This window comes from Eutrigla gurnardus (assembly GCF_963514095.1).
Source record: "Eutrigla gurnardus genome assembly, chromosome: 10".
Taxonomy (NCBI): Eukaryota; Metazoa; Chordata; class Actinopteri; order Perciformes; family Triglidae; genus Eutrigla; species Eutrigla gurnardus.
In genome coordinates this window covers 3,238,063-3,259,211 of record NC_139924.1, presented here as the reverse complement: position 1 = coordinate 3,259,211, position 21,149 = coordinate 3,238,063, and the positions used below count along the sequence as shown (strand labels likewise).

The 21,149-nt window shown below is 43.3% G+C and overlaps 1 protein-coding gene across 2 annotated transcripts in view; it reads right to left on the bottom strand.

Moving 5' to 3' along the window:
• The window catches only part of sorl1 (sortilin-related receptor, L(DLR class) A repeats containing), a 93,731-nt gene that overhangs the window by 29,795 nt on the left and 42,787 nt on the right, over window positions 1–21,149 (bottom strand). For both annotated transcript variants that reach the window (XM_084019911.1, XM_084019910.1), the window contains exons 9-17: window positions 18,043–18,235; window positions 17,181–17,298; window positions 15,491–15,564; window positions 12,946–13,034; window positions 4,923–5,101; window positions 4,129–4,315; window positions 2,605–2,733; window positions 1,681–1,766; window positions 904–1,076 (exon numbers count right to left, since the gene is read on the bottom strand). In XM_084019911.1, coding sequence (XP_083876037.1) covers window positions 904–1,076; window positions 1,681–1,766; window positions 2,605–2,733; window positions 4,129–4,315; window positions 4,923–5,101; window positions 12,946–13,034; window positions 15,491–15,564; window positions 17,181–17,298; window positions 18,043–18,235 — 1,228 coding nt within the window. The remainder of the gene's footprint in view (window positions 1–903; window positions 1,077–1,680; window positions 1,767–2,604; window positions 2,734–4,128; window positions 4,316–4,922; window positions 5,102–12,945; window positions 13,035–15,490; window positions 15,565–17,180; window positions 17,299–18,042; window positions 18,236–21,149) is intronic.

The window sequence follows — 21,149 nt, the reverse complement described above, 5'->3', positions numbered from 1 at the left end:
GGAACCAGAATGGAAACAGAGTGGAACCAGAGTTGAAACAGAGCGGAACCAGAGCGGAACCAGAGTGGAACCAGAGCGGAACCAGAGTTGAAACAGAGTGGAACCAGAGCGGAACCAGAGCGGAACCAGAGCGGAACCAGAGCGGAACCAGAATGGAAACAGAGTGGAACCAGATGCCCCTTTTCCACCAAGGCAGGTGACTAATTGCGAACGAGTTCTTTGTGTTTCCGCAGCCAAAGAACCGGCTCTGGCCTGGCACTAGAATTAGGCTTGCGATGGTGGACAAGGGGTAAGAGAGGAGCCAGAGAGGAACCAGAGTGCAACCAGAGCACAGCCAGAACAGAACCAGAGAGTCAGAGTGGAGCCAGAGAGGAGCCAGAGCGGAGGAGATCAGTAGTCACGGTTTCTTTGCCTGCTTTTATGCAAGTAAACACAATTTATGTTTACATATCTGTATATAGCTGGCTGTTTATATATTTAATAACCAGTTTTCTGTTTAGAAACTGTACTTATTTGTATTTATGTATTCCACTAAAATGTTGTAATGCTACACAGCTCGGTTCACACATTTCTCTCTTTTAGGACAGAGGGACTTAAAAATTGTACATCTTTTGTCTTTGTTCCAAACTTGCTTTGGCAACATAAACTTTTGTTTCCCATGAAAATAATTCACCCCAGAGTCCGACGCCCACTGACATCGCTGGTGTGGACAGCTGCGTATTCAACACTCTGTCAGCGCTATGTTCTGTTGGAAGCAGCCCTCGTTTCATAAGCACATGTTCCTGTCAGCGTGAAGATTAGACTATTGTGATTTTAACAAAACTGTCTAATCAAGCCCTGCATCCCTTGTGTGTGCACTGTAGACGATCTCTTGAACCAGGCCCCCTTGAACTCCTCACTAACCTGTATGGTGTCCAGAGAGATGTCAGCCCAGTACAGGCAGTTCCTGTCATAGTCAAAGTCCAGAGCCACAGCCTCCCTGAGGCCCGCCAGAGGCAGGACCTGGTCTGACCCTGTGGCCAGGTCGTAGCGATGGATGGAGTTCCGCACCGCGTACAGGATGAACTCGTTACTCTCTGAAAGAGCAGAGGACACACCATGGGAGTAGACACTTTCACTTACTAATGCTATGATAGTGTGTGTGGGATACTGAGTATCCCACACACACTATCACACACTATCATATATCACACTATCATCCAGTACTGAGATGATCAGAAGTCTGTATTAACCAAAGACGTCGTCATGGTGACAGCTAAGTGTTAAAGATATCTTAGTAGCTAACTGCATTTATAGGGTGGTAACGACCTGTCAATCAGCAGGTAGCCCTGCCCCTAAAGCATCCCCTGGTTTAAGGTTTATTTGTCGCCCCCTGATGGCCAGCAGAGAGAATTCAAGTTTAAGGCACAGACATGGTTTCACTTTTTGGTAACGGAAGTTGGCTCAGCTTGAAAAGTAGATGCCGAGAGGGACATTTTCACTTTGAGTCTTACTGTCAGACTAATACAAAGTTTTCAAGTTCTTAACTTACGGAGCTCAGGACTTACAATAAGAATGCTATAATAGGCCAATAAGTTATGGAGCCAACTACTCCTAATTAAAACAAAGTGTTGGAGTAAAGTTTAAGAACAGCTCTTAAGAGACCACATGATGAATCAAATGTCTGATGTGCAGGTTTACCTCCGACAGGACAAGGCAGCATTTCTCCATCCAGCCTGGACTCCACATCTCCTCCACTGCAGCTGTCGCCGGGGACCCTCCTGTAGCTGCAGCAGGAACATAAAGAGTTTACTTCGGTTACATTTATATTTACATGTACGGTTAGTCACTTGGTGGTGCTCCCACCAAACACATCCAACTCCATAGTGGAAGTAAACCAAACAAAGGCTGCTTTGCATTCTGGGGAATTCTCACTTAATGAAAATGAATGAAAAACATAAAATGATGATGACTACGGGTCCTACTTATAATATTACCAGCAGCAGCTATCAGGTTCAAATTTGAGCTCATGTGTGTGAGGGACTTTTCTGGCTACCTGATTCCCTCAGTGTAAGACTAATACATGTCATCTGATAAACTGGTACACCTTTAATCTGAGGTATTACGTGTCTGCTTCTCCAGGCAACGCAAGGTCACAAACAACACACCGAACACAAAGTTCTTACCTTTAAGCTAGACATTATACAGACGTTGTGAATAGCTTGGGCTTCTTATGCCCTTTCCATAAGGTCAGACTTGTGGTTGACACTGCACTGTTCATTTCATAACTGTTGTACTGCTCAAACCCGGATTCTCAGGATGTAGATCAATCATCAATAAATGTTTCTGCATAAGACATCTACCGTCTCCAGAGGTCTTGCATGAAGCACAATGTGACCAGACAAAGGAAAAAGTCAGACAGAAAAAACTAAGCTATTTGTTTCTTCACTTCAAGCTCAGGTTTCATTCTCACTTCCGTTACAGTTTTAGGACAACAATAAATCCATGGAGGATGACTTACCATAGGGAAACACCACTACTGCTGCAGATGTCTACATGGTGCTAATAACCCACACTAAATAATCCCTGGATTCTGCATTGTAGGGTAAAATAATGGCAGCTTACCCTTTGCTGCGACGGTAGGTGGTGCCGACAGGACAAGGCACCGGAGGAGCATAGAGGTCGCCTAAGAACTCAGGGTCAGGCACACACACCTGCAGAGACAAGTCCTCACTCAGCTTGAAGCCGTAATCACTGGGAGGAAAAAAAACAGCCATGTAAGCATCTGCCCAGTGATCAACAGTAAACCTGACACACACAGTAAAACACACTCCCTATGAAGCCGACCAATAAGCTTTGGATTTTTAACGCTCATGCCTTTGAATCCATATTGTGCCATGGTGTGGACCTCTAGATGGCACTAGAATTACCAAATTAAGTTGCAGCTAACATTCAAGTCTGTCCAATATGCCATCACTTCATGATTTCTTCTTTTCTCTCAACCTTTTTAGACATTGAAAAATGTTTTGTGACCTTTGACCACCAGAATCTGATCAGTTCATCTTTAAGACCTTACCTAAGGTCCTAACTCCTATTTCTAACTCCTATTCCTTGACCTCTGGGGAAAACGTCACGGGGTTAAGGAAAGGCGATAGGAGAACACAAAAGGACTTAGGAAAAGTCTACCACGGTGCTCAGAGAATTCGACCGGACTTTCACTAAGCTACGTCATTATAACGCGGCCGCTGATGATTGACAGCTGATGATCGGCACCGGCGATTGACGTGCGTCTGCACTGGAGAAACTACAATAATGGACTACAAAAAACGCATCGTCCACTTCTCCCCATGTTGTTGGTTTTATCAACAGCTGGTTCACTGACCGGCTTCAGGTCCAGCAGCTCCTTCCTTCCTGTTTGACCGTTTGCTGTATTTACATTTAATTTGTGGTTTTAGTTTCGTTTTTGTCAAATATTTGTAACATGATTGAAATAAATAAAAACATCAATAAATTATTATCACTGTCCACACACATTTGTCAACACAATTCCAATTACTCTATGTCTGCATGAAAGTTAATGTTAAATATGCAAATACACATATCGTTTGTTTTCATGAACGGCCGAGGTGTGTGGCACTTTAAATGTTGCTCTCGCAAAAATGTTGCGGTCGGCGTGATCTCCTTTCCTTTCGTATAGGAAGGTCTGTTGCATCCTATGCTAAAGGAGCTCTGAAAGGAAGCATTGGAGCTCCTTTCCTTTGCATTAAGAGAATCCGAACGGCTCTTATCATGGCGGCCACTTGTTTACTTCCGGGTCACTTCTTCAGTTAGGAACCTTCCTAAGCAAAAAAGACTATTCGACTGCACCCCAGGAACGCCCCACAAAAGCTGCAGTTCTGGATGTTCAGACCAAGTCGTTCAGCATCACAATTTGTCAGTCGCTCAAATCCTTAAGCTTGCCCCTTTTTCCTGCTTTCAACTTAGAGGAGAAAATGTTCACTTGCTGCCTGATAGATCCTGCCCACTGACAAGTGCCATGATACCGCTACCGTTATTCACTTCACCTATCAGCAAACTGTATACACCAATACAGCAATCTCATACACGGCAAACACTGATGACAAATGTGAGTCTTTTTGTGGGCCTTACCATTCGTAGTCCTGCCGTGTGCAGGAGCAGTTGGAGATGGTGACGGGGCGGTCGAAGTCCTCTCCGTTAAAACACGTAGCATGGGGAGCTCGTCTCTTATAGGTCACTTCTCTGCCCAACACACACTCATTCCCGTGGTCATCTGATGGAGACCAGCGCTTGTAATCGGCATCAGAACATGGCACACCTGGAGGAAAGAAAAGAGAAGTGAAAAACCCTGACATGGAACTTCCAAGCTAATGTTGTTCATTTGTCTTCTGTGTCCTTCTCCTTGTGGCTTAAGGCGAACTAGCAAGTTATGAAACAGCCATCTTAATTAAGATGATTTAGTCAGAATTTGCACACAATTATCAAGTATCATAGCAATTACTATGATACACTCCCGTCATGCTTCTAGCATGAAGGCTACCAAGTAAAAGCTCACTCATTATATTCATTGCGAATGCTATATTTCAGAAGCTACTATGCAGTTACCTTCTTACCATAGCATGAAATAGCAGTACAAACTCCAAAGCTAGCAAACGGTAGCTCGCGTGACTTTAGCCAACAGGCTAAAAGTCATTCATGTAGCTGATAGCGAGCTAGACGGCTTTTTCAGGTCACAATATGTACGATTATCCCAATAATAGGAATTCGGATTCCTCTTGTCCCCAGGTAAGATCAAAGAAAACCATCGACAACGCCCCCTGAAATAAGGCTTCTGGTGAGTCGGACAGCTGAAGTCTGAACATGTAAATAGCAGAAGTGAGCTGTTGCTAAGCGATAGCAGCTTTCCGGCCTCCCTGTGGACCTACCCAGAACGTCGGAGGTGTTGACCTGCAGGATGAGCCAGCTGTGCCTCTGGTCGGCGTACGAGCCGAAGATGGTGAAGATGGTGCTCTTCTCCCCGGGTTCCGTCAGCAGCTGGTAGACGTACACCTCTCTGTCGGAGAACTGGAAGCTGCTCCACGTCTCGCCCTCATTGGTGCTGAACCTGATGGGGACCATAATGAGGGGCCAAATCATTAACTAACATGCTTGAACATTTGGTGATCTAGTAATAAATAATAAAGCAGCTTCCCAACTGTATTTAGAGAAATTATGAAATTAGGCGAATGTGTATGTACGTTATTTTAAAACCAAAGAGTTTGCTTAGCAAATGTATAACAAGGTGGTAACCATGGATCAAACTGAGGTGTGATGATGATTATTGCATATGAAACGTTGTGGAACTTTGTTCCAGGTTCTGTTCTGTTTGGTTCCGGTTTCTTTGTTAATTTTTCTTTGTAGAGCCTAATCCTGTTAGTAAATATGTTACGTATTCTGCATAAAGAGTGTTGATAAAGGAAGCCATCTTCAGCTTCATCTCCATCTTCATCTTCAGTTTCAGCTTTATCTTCACTTTCGTCTCCATCTTCATCTTCACTTTCATCTTCAGTTTCAGCTTCATCTTCAGTTTCATGTTCAGCTTCATCTTTCACTTTCATCTTCAGTTTCAGCTTCATCTTCAGTTTCATCTTTCATCTTCATCTTTTACATAAGAGGACTATGTAGAGGACAACATAGAGGACTAAGTAGAGGACTATGTAGAGGACAACATAGAGGACTAAGTAGAGGACTACATAGAGGACTATGTAGAGGACTACATAGAGGACTATGTAGAGGACTACATAGAGGACTGTGTAGAGGACTACATGGAGGACTACATAGAGTACATTTTATGACAGTCTGTGTAATGGATTTGTCTCAATCTCTCTGCTCTCTCTGCTCACATCTGTAATTTTCCCCTTCAGAGCAATGCATGGTGGGATTTAATGCTTGGTTAGTGACCATCGGTTCTACACTACGGTTCATTGTGAATTTTGGGATGTGTGAAATCCACTACAACACATCCAGACAGAAGAACAACATTGATAACTCACTATATGATGCAGCTGTAGTGAGGTCAGACATGATTAAGCTACAGCAAGATAGGAAAGATAATATGAGGGTAATCATGGAGCATATCAGGAATACAATGGGATAATGAGCTTACACTCTTAGAAATAAGGGTTCCAATAGGGTTCTTTCACAAGGGCTGAGGTTCTACCTGGAACCATTTGCTTCTGAAAACCCCTTTCCCGAAGAAAGGGTTTTTCAAGGGTTCTTGGTAACACTAATGGTTCCAGTAGGAACCATTTTGATCCAGAGAACCCTTTAAAACCCCTTTCCTGAATAAAGGGTTTTAAAAGGGTTCTTGGTAACGCTAAGGGTTCCAGTAAGAACTATTTTGATCCAGAGAACCATTTTTGGAAGAAAAAGTTTAGAAGTTTTTTTCTTCTTCTCCAGATCCTGTTGATCAAACTGTAACATACACTCAACAAAAATATAAACGCAACACTTTTGTTTTTGCTCCCATTTTTCATGAGATGGACTTAAAGATCTAAAATTCATTCCAGATACACAATATTACCATTTCTCTCAAACATTGTTCACAAATCTGTCTAAATGTGTGATAGTGAGCACTTCTGCTTTGCTGAGATAATCCATCCCACCTCACAGGTGTGCCACATCAAGATGCTGATCTGACATCATGATTAGTGCACAGGTGTACCTTATACTGCCCACAATAAAAGGCCACTCTGAAATGTGCAGTTTTGTCTCACAGCAAAATGCCACAGATGCCACAAGCATTGAGGGAGCGTGCAATTGGCATTTCAGAGAATATGGCAGTACATCCAACCGGCCTCACAACCGCAGACCACGTGTAACCACACCAGCCCAGGACCTCCACATCCAGCAGGTTCACCTCCAAGATCGTCTGAGACCAGCCACTCAGACAGCTGCTGAAACAATTGGTTTGCATAACCAAACAATTTCTGCACAAACTGTCAGAAACCGTCTCAGGGAAGCTCAACTGCATGCTCGTCGTCCTCATCGGGGTCTTGACCTGACTCCAGCTCGTTGCCGTAACAGACTTGAGTGGGCAAATGCTCACATTCGATGGCGTCTGGCACGTTGGAGAGGTGTTCTCTTCACGGATGAATCTCGGTTTACATTGTTCAGGGCAGATGGCAGACAGCGTGTGTGGCGTTGTGTGGGTGAGCGCTTTGCTGATGTCAATGTTGTGGATCGAGTGGCCCATGGTGGTGGTGGGGTTATGGTATGGGCAGGCATCTGTTATGGACGAAGAACACAGGTGCATTTTATTGATGGCATTTTGAATGCACAGAGATACCGTGATGAGATCCTGAGGCCCATTGTTGTGCCATACATCCATGAACATCACCTCATGTTTCAGCAAGATAATGCACGGCCCCATGTTGCAAGGATCTGTAATTCTTGGAAGCTGAAAATGTCCCAGTTCTTGCATGGCCAGCATACTCACCGGACATGTCACCCATTGAGCATGTTTGGGATGTGCTTGACCGGCGTATACGACAGCGTGTACCAGTTCCCACTAATATCCAGCAACTTCGCACAGCCATTGAAGAGGAGTGGACCAACATTCCACAGGCCAAAATTGACAATCTGATAAACTCTATGCGAAGAAGATGTGTTGCACTGCATGAGGCAAATGGTGGTCACACCAGATACTGACTGGTTCTGAGTCCCCAGACCCCCAATAAAGCAAAAAAAATGCACATTTCAGGGTGGCCTTTTATTGTGGACAGTCTAAGGCACACCTGTGCACTAATCATGATGTCAGATCAGCATCTTGATGTGGCACACCTGTGAGGTGGGATGGATTATCTCAGCAAAGCAGAAGTGCTCACTATCACACATTTAGACTGATTTGTGAACAATGTTTGAGAGAAATGGTAATATTGTGTATCTGGAATGAATTTTAGATCTTTAAGTCCATCTCATGAAAAATGGGAGCAAAAACAAAAGTGTTGCGTTTATATTTTTGTTGAGTGTAATTACCCATCTTGGGATTTGAACATCTGCCACCCAGTCTAAAGTCACTGGCAGTAGTGACTGAGCTAACCTGCTAGCTGGGTGGAGTCTTCAGGTCCACCACACTAGTCTATCACCTTACACATTCTGATCAGACACAAATAATCCAGTCCTGAAACTGAAATGTTCTGTTACTTTATTTTCACAACCATTAATTATAAGAAAGCAAGACCTTCATCAGCCAATCTTGTTGACCCAGGCAAAGATTAGCTGTGACTGGGATTTTAACCCCCACTCTCCAAATCTAAAGTCTGTACCATTACCCACTGAGCTATCCAGCAGAATGTGTAGAGCAGGGACTCCTCTGACTCGCCACACTCACTGACACAGCCAGGCATGACTCCTTCATGTCAGTGGTCAAACAGAGGGAGCTGATCATGTGTCTGTTTAGCTCTATTTGTACAATGTGTGACTTCTGCTTTTAGGTCACAGGTTCAACTCCCATGTTGACAGATATCATACCTTGCTGATTGCACTTTAGACATTAGATTCAGACAATTAGCTCAGTTGGCTGGGAGCTGGTTCTTGGTGCCAGACAGTGTTGCCAGGTGTACGATAATTATCGTATTTGTACGATAATTTTGCCCTCTGTACGATGTACGATCAATAATCCCAAAAAAGACCAGAAATACGATAATTTCACCATTCCGTGAATGTGTGGTTGTAATCAGCCTGTCGCAACTGTCTGTCGGAGTTTTTTTGTGAATCTGAAGGCATCTGTTTCACGATTGGCTGGAAATTCCATGTATGCGTTTGCCTCAGAACAACGGCCATGATTGGCTGAATAGTCCGCTGTGCCCGCCCCATGAGTGAGGGAAAAAAAAAAAAAAAAATTAAGAAGAAGCACTGAAAATGAGTGAACATGTTAGACGCTATTCAACACTAGAGTGACTACAGCGCATCAATAGACTTGTTATTTTGGTTATGACGGGTGTACGATAATTTCCCTCAAAATACGATAATTTTATGTCTCTGGTACGATAATCCTACATTTCTCACCTGGCAACACTGGTGCCAGACGATGTGGGTTCAAGCCCCAGCAAGGGTGATAATGGTAATACATCAAAATACCTGGTAGTCTTTGTGTAACAAAAACTGCCTGCAGTGAATGGCTTACTCAATTTGTGACGCCACAGTTGAGTTGCCATTTGCCAATTAGCTCAGTGTGATAGACAATGGTCTTTGGTTCCAGAAATTGTGGATTTCAGCCTCAACTGGTGCAAAATGTGCAACATTACAATGTCAACTGTCTTGCCTTCCTATTCTCCTGTTTGTTGCTCAGAATTGCTTAAAATTGCCAAAAATAGTCCGGACCAGACCCATTGCTGCGCAGCAGCTATAATTGTGTTTGTTTTTTAAAGTTTAGTTATACTACTCCCTTCTTCAGGAGGAAATTGACACACAGCAAAGAAGCAGCCAGGGGAATTGAACCCTGGGTCCCTACAGCAAGGATATAACTCCTCTTTCTGTGGCATCTAAGTGAGCTATACTACTCACTGGACAAAGGCTTTTGAAAGTTTGTTACAAGTCACGTCATCTAGAGATACAGTTTGAAGTTGTGAGTTCAAGGCCTGGTTGATGAAGAGTGACCATGTTAATGCCTACTGAGGTGATGTGTGGAATAGTGACAGACAATTAAACACTTATTTTACAGACAATTTTACTCATGTATTTGTCTCCTCCTCATACTTTTCCATGATCGGCCTCATCCCATGCCTGCTGTACCCTGCTTACTGGCTTAGTCAAGTTGTGAAGCTGCACAAAAGTTCAGTGATAAAGAAAGGTCTTTGATGTCAGAGGCCAAGCCTTAACTGATGAAAAAATCATATTGTAACACTGACTTTGGGGCTACGACATCAGGGTTTGTTGATGCCGGGAATTGAACCTTGATCTCCCAGGGGAAAGGGCAAGGTTTGGTGTGTTGGGCCTGTGAGCTGGCACAATGGCTGCTGTCATGTGTGAGTTAAGAGCTGGTTGCCCCATGGATTGCACCATATAGTCTGGTCTTCACCCTCTACAAACCAGGTGTGACATACCAATAGTGATTACTGCGAACAGAACAGAACAAAGAAGAACAGAAGAGAGAGAGAACAGAAGAAACTTCAGAGAATCAAGGTGAGCTAAATGTAATATCTTATTTCAGCATGCTTGACCCTAGCTGAGGACTTTTATGGTGAAAGGTGGACTAAGCATTTGTTTCTTGTTATGTTTTGTTCGTTTGCTTGTTTGTTTGTTTTCTTGTAGAAATGACTTACACAGCTTGGACGAAAGCCGAAGTGTGCCATTGGCTTGAAAAAGAGGGTTTTGCTGAGATTTCCATTATTGTTACAATATGGTACATTTTGAGTACTTGTAACATAACACTGAAAAGTATTTTAACATTATTTAAATCAATCTGAAAACGTTGTGGGGTCTTCTCACATTCTCATGATTTTGTTCCACTGTCACGATAACTACATACAGTATGTACTCTGATTCCTTTCATTGGACCATGCATTATTTTATTGTTTGTAGATAGCTTACAATAAGGCACAGTAAATGCACCTTGGATTGATGGAACTAAAACTTTTTTTTGTCTCCCCTTTCTGCCATGTCACCGTTGCTGGAGATTACACAAATCCACGACTGAGGACAGCATGATGTGTCTGGCCTGTCATGTTGCTGATTCCATTGGACCTATGCTGACTTTTGAGCTGTTCTCCCCTGGGACCTACACAGCCTGTTCTGTTGGACTATCTTTAAATAAATGTTTTTCTCATTAAAATGTTTTGAATGTTTGTTCAATGTCAACATGATAAATGACCCCAATATAATATGAATGTATCTGATCTGTAGAATACAATATGGTTCTTTATAGAACCCTCAGAGGACAAGACAGTTATTTGTGAATAACCTTTGAAAAGGGTTGTTTTTAGATCCCCCTGTGTGAGGTCTAGATGAAACCCTTGAAAAACAAAAGGGTTCTTAGTGAAATTCCCTGTGTGGGTTCTAGATGAAACCCTTGAAATATGAAAGGGTTCTTAGTGGAACTCCTTGTGTGGGTTCTAGATAAAACCCTTGAAAAACGAAAGGGTTCTTAGTGGAACTCCCTGTGTAGGTTCTAGACATAACCCTTGAAATATGAAAGGGTTCTTAGTGGAACTCCTTGTGTGGGTTCTAGATAAAACCCTTGAAAAACGAAAGGGTTCTTAGTGGAACTCCCTGTGTGGGTTCTAGACGTAACCCTTGAAAAATGAAAGGGTTCTTAGTGGAACTCCCTGTGCAGGTTCTAGATGAAACCCTTGAAATATGAAAGGGTTCTTGGTGGAACCCCCAGTATGGGTTCTTTGTAGAACCTCTCATGGGGGGTTCTGGGTGGAACCTTACACACACAGTTCTAGGTATAACCCTTTATGTGGGGTTCTCGGTAGAACCTTCCAAAAGGGTTCCAGGTGGAACCTTTATAAAAGGTTCTACCTGGAGCCAAAAAGGGTTCTCCTATGAGGACAAGCCGAAGAACATTATATCGTTAGCCTAATAGCATAATTGCCTAAGTCATTTTTTGGCCAAATTGAGATATCTGCCTAACCTTCCTCTCCTACCACTGCTGCATCACCTTGCCTTATTGGCTATGTCCTCAACCTATCAGAACACTTTTTAGAGTCCAAAATCACTATCTGCCCAAGTCATCTTTTTGACTTAGGCATGTTTGCCGGTATAAACAAACATGGCTGATCGCATAAGAAAGTTTAACAGAAGTGAAGCATTAGATCTTCTCTTCAATTCATTTGGTAAGCTGGTTTATTCCTTCAACTTTCTAGACAGTAAATGTACTCTCAGTCAATCAAGGAGATTAGGAACTGTGTGTTTAAACTTTTAATCACAATTCTGCAACAAGATATGATGTAGTGTAAGAGCTAGCTTATGCTAGCAAAGCTTAATTTGAAGTGTTGATTTTAAGTGTTTTGACAAGAAATACAAGAAGTATTCTTGGTAATATGGTCTTTTTCAAGTCTAAGTCTTTTTCACTTTAAGAATGTGGCTGCATTATTTGATTTAATCATCAATCATCATATTTGCATTTTCATTCTCATGATCTGCAAAATAGTGCACATAATTCAAAATGCCTTGTAAAAAAAACCTAGTTGAGGTTAAAACAACTTAGTTAAGGTTAAAACAACTTAGTTAAGGTGAAAACAACTTAGGTAAGGTTAAAACAACTTAGGCAAGGTTAAACTTTAAAACAACTTTGTTAAGATTATACTTTAAAACACCTTAGATAAGGTTAGACTTGGTTATGTTATCATTATATACATATACTGTAAGAGAAAAAAATGCCTAAGTCATGAAATATTCTGCCTAAGTCAATTTTATTTGTTATGGAGTTGATGTTGTGTCTTTTTTTTTTTTCAAACTTGTTCACAGGTCTGGTTGAACTTGCTGTTACATTATCAATAAAAAATACCAATCTGCTTGCTAGAAATTGTATTTTTTCTCTTTTTCCGAAAACGTTCAAATATGACTTAGGCAATTATGCTATTAGGCTAACGATATGGTTCTACTTAGCACTTTTATTTCTAAGAGTGTAGTTATATGACATTTGTATATATAAAGTTAATTAATAATGAGTGAATTCTCAATCATAAACTGTATCAGCTAGAATATGATTCGGATGCAGCTACACCTCTGTTTACTGACGGTTTATTTGCCTGCTCACTAACGAGCACATCCACTGGGGGCAGGTTTACAGGCCTCCCTCCCCACATGTCCTCAAGCTGTTTGGGGATTTCATATAGAACATTCCAGTCCCAAACAAGTCTGCGAGGGCTGTTGTGTCAGAAAAGATTTTCATGAAGAAACAGCTGCATGATGAGATTGTTCTTCCTGTCCTGGAAGTGTAAATGGGTCATTTGAACTTACTTGAGCTGTGTGGTGGCGCCTCCTTGTGCGATAGCCATCAGGATACCACCGTGGTCCCCCCATGTGTAGAAGTGAGGGCCTGCCAGTGCCTGGACAACAGACAACACACGTGATGGACTGTCAGTACATAATTGCTCTGGAGAGGAGATGTCGAGATTGCGTCTCTGACACAGTTCTGTATTGTGTCTTCAGAGCAGCCAGACTCCATTCAGGCTGACAGGAAGGTGAAGAGTCCACAGCAGCACATCACACTGCTCCCATGCTGCTACTGTCTGTTTCTCCAAACTCTTTGATGACATTATCCATTTCCTCCAAGTGATGTTAAAACAGGATGCTGGAGTGTCAGACCAGAACAGTGATCCTCACTATTGTTTCCAGTAGAGTCACACTTACAAGACAAAGTCCACAGGAGAGCCACCTCGACTGCAAAATACCAAAAGCCATCTCCAACTAAGCATATCTGCTTACTCATTTGACTCATTTGTGATGTGATGCATACAGATATTATTTAGAAGCCTATGAAATCTGCTTTAATTTGTTGTTTTTTTTACAATTTCAGAGCATTGTTTCCATCAAATGGTGTCTAATCATGTGGTTGATGAATCAAAATTAAGACATTTACTGAAGAAACATTCTAAGTTCTTATTGTAATTCCTTGTCGTTCAGAGACCATACAAATGTGCATAAATATGTAAGTGTATGTGCAATCATTTACGGAGGAGTCACAATATACCACCCACTTTTTATATTATATTATTACTCCTATTAATATCCATAATTGTATTGATATTAATAATTATCTATTAATAACCGAATCTGCTCCTGCTTATTCCCCAACACTATCGATCACTGTGTGTGCGTGTGTGTGTGTGTGTGTGTGGGTGTGTGTGTGTGTGTGTGTGTGTGCGTGTGTGCGTGTGTGTCTGCCCCGCTCCCCTGGTGAAACAGACAGAGAGCAGATGAAGCGGTGTGCCCGTTAATTACACTCATAGGCCCTAATATTATTTTACCATTGATGCGAGCCACACATTGAGGCAAATTGAGTCCAGAGACATGCAGGTAAACTGATGTGAGTGTGAGTGGTTGTCCGTCTCTCTAATCAGCCCTGTGATAGACTGGAGACACGTCCGTGAACATTTCATGTTAAGCCGAGTTCACACCGGACCGAAAATCGGCGTCTTTGAGAGAGTCGGCGTCCGTGACATGAGTCTACTTGGTGTGGTCGCTCGAATCGGCCCACGTCGGCGTTCATTTCAGCCGACTCAAATGTATAATCCGCCATTCGAGTCGGTCATTCTTTTACCATTCTGATTGGTGGAGGCTAGCAGCTTGACTAGCGAATCAGTGAAGCCCGGAAGTGACGATGGTAAACATACCAGATACCGCTTACGACTGTCTTCTTCCAGAATAAGTGCGAGAGCTGACAAGGCCAGTGTCTCCATATCGACATCATCCAACATTTTAGATTTTTCCGTTCAGAGAGTAATCACAACTACAGTCTACAACCTCACTCTGCTGACAACAGTGACTGGTGAGGACAGCGTGCTCTCTGTTTATGGTCTAGAGAGGACCGCCTACTTCCGGTTTTCATGTTTTTTGGCCCACAATACAGATTAGCGCCGCCTGTTGTTTTGGAGACATTACATCTCGCGCAAGCGCGGAACGTATGGCGTCGGCTGTAATTCCGTAGGTGTGAATGTCGTTGTTCGAGTCGGCCATATTAAGTAGCCCGACTTCATTTACCGACGCGAGTTGGGCAGTTCTTCCGGTGTGGACTCGCCTTTACGATTATCCTGGCCAAAATAATTAATATTATCCCGATAATCTCACATTTTCGCACAGACACTTCTTTTTTAGTGAAAAACTATTAAATAATCTGAAATAAGATGGTTATGAATCATTAAGTCTCCCTGTATAAATAAAGGATACATTATACATTTTAAATTATATTTTTGTATCCTGTATTTTTAAAATCAGGCTCTATTTTCACTTGTCTACCACGAGAGTTTTCAAGTCACTCATGATGTTATATAATAGTATCCTAATAATAGAAATACACCAATCAAGCAACTTATTGTGAGCGTTTTTTATCCTGAGCCCCAATAAAATCCCGAGCTGGGATCAATGTTGTATCAAGCCATATTGTTGGATTATGATCATTGATTGGGTTCATCACTTTATCGGTTATAGCTGGTAAAGTTAACGCTCTTTTAAATTACTTAATGTACTTAATCATTACACACCACTTAGTAATAAATCATAGTTTATTAGTTGATTTATATTGGGTAATAAGAATATGGTACGTTCCACCACGACCAGAGCACATAATCCCCCACAGCCTCTTAATCTGGCTCGATAAGTGAACCACATCGATGCATTTCACTTTAAAATGCATAGCATTTTCTTCCTGGGGCGCATGCACCTGAACCCGCCCTACAGAGTCTCATATGGTCCATAATGCCTGGGTGCATGAACAGGCACTGACATGAAATCCAATGGGACTTGGTGAAGGTTCTGGATTCTGAGTGTGAGATGCTGCACTGACCTCTCTCCAGCGAGCTCCAGCGCTGCTCGACACGTACACGTTGGGTTTGTTGGCCAAGTTCCTGCCCACAGATCCTGCAATCAGAGGACAAAAAGGGCATTTTACACACACACAATCACACACACACGCACACGCACACAGACACACACAGACAGACACACACACACACACACACACACACACACACACACACACACACGCACACACACACACACACACACACGCACACACGCACACATGCACACACGCACACAGACACGCACACACACACACACACGCACACAGACACACACGCACACACACACACACAAACACACACACACACACACACTACAGGGGTTTCCCCTGAATATTACTGGATTTGACCACTGCTTTTGCTTTCAGGCAGACTATCAGGAATCATCTGCTTAGGCAATTAACAAAGAAAAATAACAATCAGAATTGTAGAAAAGAAAAACTGAAATTCCTTTGTTCTCACTAAGAGCCCACAACCGTGACTGGGATGACGCAAAATGATATATTAATGAAAATTAACCAATATGACTTCCAAAAGACACTTGAACCCCTGGACTATCAGTGCCAGTTTCCACCAGCTGAGAAGAGGCTTTGAAATACAGGCAGGGACCCTTCAGTCCAATGAATCCATACATCAATGTAATCAGGGATTACACCACACACTAATATGTTCCTGACTTGGGGCCAACAGGGGGCGACTCCTCTCTGATTGTATAGAAGTCTATGAGAAAATGGTCCTACTTCTCTCTTGATGTATTATATCATTAACAATGTAAACATTGTACACATGAGTTTATGGTCTCAATCTCTAGTTTCAAGTCTTCTTCAATCCAGCATGATGTTCATTTAGTACATTATGGTCCATTTAGAGTCCAACAGACCAGAAAGCAGGGGATGCTTTAGGGGGCGGGGCTACCTGCTGTTTGACAGGTCACTACCATGCTACCAATGCTAGTTAGCTACTAAGATGACTTTAACACTTAGCTGTAAAGTTGACCTTGAATTATGAAGCTAACTTTTTTCAGCTTGGCACTTTCAGGAGAGCACCTGGCCATCGCAGCTGGGAAAACATTTTCTTTGATGGACGCAGGACCTTTTTATGACTTTTGACTTAGATTTCCAGGTTTGGAGTGGCAACACAAAATGAAGAAGACAAACTTAAACATCCTGGCACACTAAACCAGCCCTGCAATCGCGTGTGTTGTGTTTTGGGCAATACAGGAAGATTACAAAGAACATAAAGGCAGCTCAAATACCACAGAGGATGATTAGCCGGTTACAGCTTACATAGCTTGTTTCCTGTGTGTGGTGAACTAACTTGTGTTTTGAGGTCAAGATGAAGGTGTTATTAAACTAACAAAAGCTTGCCTGGCTCCAAAGACATCAGTGAGACCATCGAACAACAGATTGTGCCCAAAGTTTTCTCTTGACTAAACTCATACAGACACGCCTGCTAAACTTACTGAAACCTTCCATTCCAATCCACAGATTCCATGGGTTTATAGTCCAATCGGGTAGTGTGAGTAACTGCTGGTCGAATGCAATCGCATTTTAAAAGTTAAAAGGCACAACCTAACCACTAAAATACGTGGTGCTGACGCTTGACTCCTGCACACAAGTATTGAGTGTCTTGAAATCTAGTCTTTATCAGTGACGTGGCAGCTTGTTGTCCCACCTGTGGCCATGATGAGTCCAGGTGCTGAGTCCTTGGATAAAATCGGCATCCTCCTCAGCTGGATGTTGAACAGCTGGCTCCAGCGCTGGGCCAGGTGTAGAGAGCAACCTTTACTGAGCTGAAGGGGTGAGGAAAGGCAGATGATGGTGTTTAGGATGGTTTCAATACTATTCTCTCTACTCTACCACCCATTCACTGTTCATCATGAGATTGAAGGTGTGTCCACACCAAACGCCAGCATTTGATCCACAAGATCATTCATGTTTATTTTCGTCACTTGCGCTAGACGCGTCAGAGGAGGAGGGGGGTCCCTCCATGTAGACCCCAACCAGGTTTCCCCCTTCAGGGCTGAAATCACCACTATTGCTGCCTTGTACATGTTGAAGTCCCAGATCCACCAGGAAACCAAACACATTCTGTCTGGGTTCATGACATCATCCAGAGGTGCTAGGTGGATTTCACTAACCTGGATTCACTGGATCTAGCAAGACCCACGTGGACTGGTCCTAGTTCAGACTCCACATAGTCTGGTCTGGTCTCTGGACTAATGTGAGCTACTATCTAGACCTCTGGGGGACCACAGACAGTCTCTGGTTTCTCCACATAGTCTGGTCTGGTCTCTGGCCTAATATGAGCTACTATCGTAGACCTCTGGGGGACCATAGACCCAAGAGACAACATTTGTACTTCATAGAAATAGAAAGACGGTCATAAACCAACACGTTATTCTCCACAGCAGCTACACATTGTTTGCTTCCTGTGGTGGCACAGCTTGGTGAAAACACTGTGCTGCAGATAAGACCTCACAAGCTAATTAGATTACATTCAAAAGCACCATAATAAATGTGGATTGTTGCTTTACCTGACAGTCCACAGTTCCCCCCAGGCTGTCAGCAGCAGGCGGCTGAAGCAGCTCCCATGTCCCCCCCTTGTCAAAAGTGATGACAGATCGCATGTTGTCCTCGCTGACTGAGCCGTTGATGAGTGTGGCAATGAAGACTCCTCGCAGTCCCTCCACACGGTGCAGGTCTGCAAAAGGCTCATTGGCAAAGTACCTGAAACACAGAAGGGATACATATTCATCATCAAGGTTAGGGGAGAGAAGGCAGTCTGTAAGATTTGAGATGCTTTGCTTCTAGCGGCCTCTGTGGCCCTAGATGGAACTGCAGGCGAGCCTCTGGGACCTCGGGTGCAGTCGAATTGTCAAAAAATTAGGTCCTACCTCCTATTCCTTGACCTCTGGAGAAACTGTCACAGGGTTAAGGAAAGGCGATAGGAGAAGGATTTAGGAAAAGTCGACCGCGGTGCTCAGAGAATCCGACTGGACTTTCACTAAGCTACATCATTATAATGCTGCTGATGATTGACAGCTGATGATCAACACCGGTGATTGACGTGCCTCTGTACTGGAAAACTACAATAATGGACTAGAAAAAGCGCGTCCTCCACTTCTCCCCATGTTGTTGGTTCTATAGCAGCTGGTTCACTGACCGGCTTCAGGTCCAGCAGCTCCTCCTTCCTGTTTGACCGTTTTTTTGAATTTATATTTCATTTGTGGTTTTAGTTTCGTTTCTGTCAAAGATTTGTACCATGATTTAAATAAATCAAAAATACCATTCAATTATCACTGTCCACACACATTTGTGACCCGCCATGGCAAAACCAGCAACAAGTCGGGTGGGACGAATTTGTGTAAAAGACGAAATAAGCTTTCTTTTTCAAAATTAGTGATTTTTGTTTTTTTGCAGAATATGCAAGTTGAGATCATGAAGAAGCCACTCCATGTTTCAGATAACAGTATTGGTTGCCGTAAAAAAATAAAATAAATACATTTTGTATTTGTAGTTCCGGAAAAAATCGGCTGTTGTCTGTGTCCCTGCAGGGACCTGTACGGCGTTGCAGTTTATTTCCATACTGATCACCGTTGGCCATTCACATGCTGTTGTTATTTTTTTGGCAAATCAGCTGCATGTTAGAAGCGAAACGCATGGCTACTTATTCAGTGCCCGTGTCCCTCGCAGCAGATCAGCTGGAGCGGAAGATATCAGACGCTATGGATACATTTCAACGGGATAAAGACAGCGAAATGGAGGAAATCCGTACCTTTGACTGCAAATGCTACGGAAGGAGAAAGGAGAACTCTCTCCTTGGAAGACGTTCATGTAGCGACAAACTTTCTCAAGAGCTTATGTACAGCATATGGATGGATTCTTTATCTGCCGAAAGAGATAAATCGGAGATACAGTATTACGTCGGAGATGACTGCATCCACCAAATAGCCGCAGATGAAAAGAAAGTCCGCCCGGACCTCTTATTTCATCGGAGCCAAAGAATTCTGCAGGTATACTTTTCAGTTTCTTATGGGGTGAGTTTCCGTTAACATCCAAGTTATCTACTTTGCTTAACTAAGCTAGCTCAGTACTGTCGTTTTAAAAGTGTATGCACATCGAAAATAAGCTGTAATGGGAGGTTTTTGGCTCGTAATGTGGGCATCTGATTTAACAGTAAAGGCGGGCTCACACCGGACCGAAAATCGGCGTCTTTGAGAGAGTCGGCATCCGTGACATGAGTCTCCTTGGTGTGGTCGCTCGAATCGGCCCACGTCGGCGTTCATTTCAGCCGATTCAAATGTGTAATCCGCCATTCGAGTCGGTCATTCTTTTACCATTCTGATTGGTGGAGGCTAGCAGCTTGACTAGCGAATCAGTGACGCCCGGAAGTGACGATGGTAAACATACCAGATAACCAGTGGAATCGAAGAAGGTGGTCTAGAGAGGACCGGCTACTTCCGGTTTTCGTGTTTTTTGGCCCACAATACAGATTAGCGCCGCCTGTTGTTTTGGAGACATTACATCTCGCGCAAGCGCGGAACGTATGGCGTCGGCTGTAATTCCGTAGGTGTGAACCGCCCATGTCGTTGTTCGAGTCGGCCATATTAAGTAGCCGACGCCGAATTTACCGACGCGAGTCGGGCAGTTCTTCCGGTGTGTACACACCTTAAGGTGCTAAGGGGCCTGTTGGCATTGCTTGAATTGACTGTGATGCTAATACACTCAACAAAAATATAAACGCAACACTTTTGTTTTTGCTCCCATTTTTCATGAGATGGACTGAAAGATCTAAAATTCATTCCAGATACACAATATTACCATTTCTCTCAAACATTGTTCACAAATCTGTCTAAATGTGTGATAGTGAGCACTTCTGCTTTGCTGAGATAATCCATCCCACCTCAAAGGTGTGCCACATCAAGATGCTGATCTGACATCATGATTAGTGCACAGGTGTACCTTATACTGCCCACAATAAAAGGCCACTCTGAAATGTGCAGTTTTGTCTCACAGCAAAATGCCACAGATGCCACAAGCATTGAGGGAGCGTGCAATTGGCATGCTGACAGCAGGAATGTCAACCAGATCTGTTGCTCATGCATTGAATGTTCATTTCTCCACCATAAGCCGTCTCCAAAGGAGTTTCAGAGAATATGGTAGTACATCCAACCGTGTAACCACACCAGCCCAGGACCTCCACATCCAGCAGGTTCACCTCCAAGATCGTCTGAGACCAGCCACTCAGACAGCTGCTGAAACAATTGGTTTGCATAACCAAACAATTTCTGCACAAACTGTCAGAAACCATCTCAGGGAAGCTCAACTGCATGCTCGTCGTCCTCATCGGGGTCTTGACCTGACTCCAGCTCGTCGCCGTAACAGACTTGAGTGGGCAAATGCTCACATTCGATGGCGTCTGGCACGTTGGAGAGGTGTTCTCTTCACGGATGAATCTCGGTTTACATTGTTCAGGGCAGATGGCAGACAGCGTGTGTGGCGTCGTGTGGGTGAGCGCTTTGCTGATGTCAATGTTGTGGATCGAGTGGCCCATGGTGGTGGTGGGGTTATGGTATGGGCAGGCATCTGTTATGGACGAAGAACACAGGTGCATTTTATGGCATTTTGAATGCACAGAGAT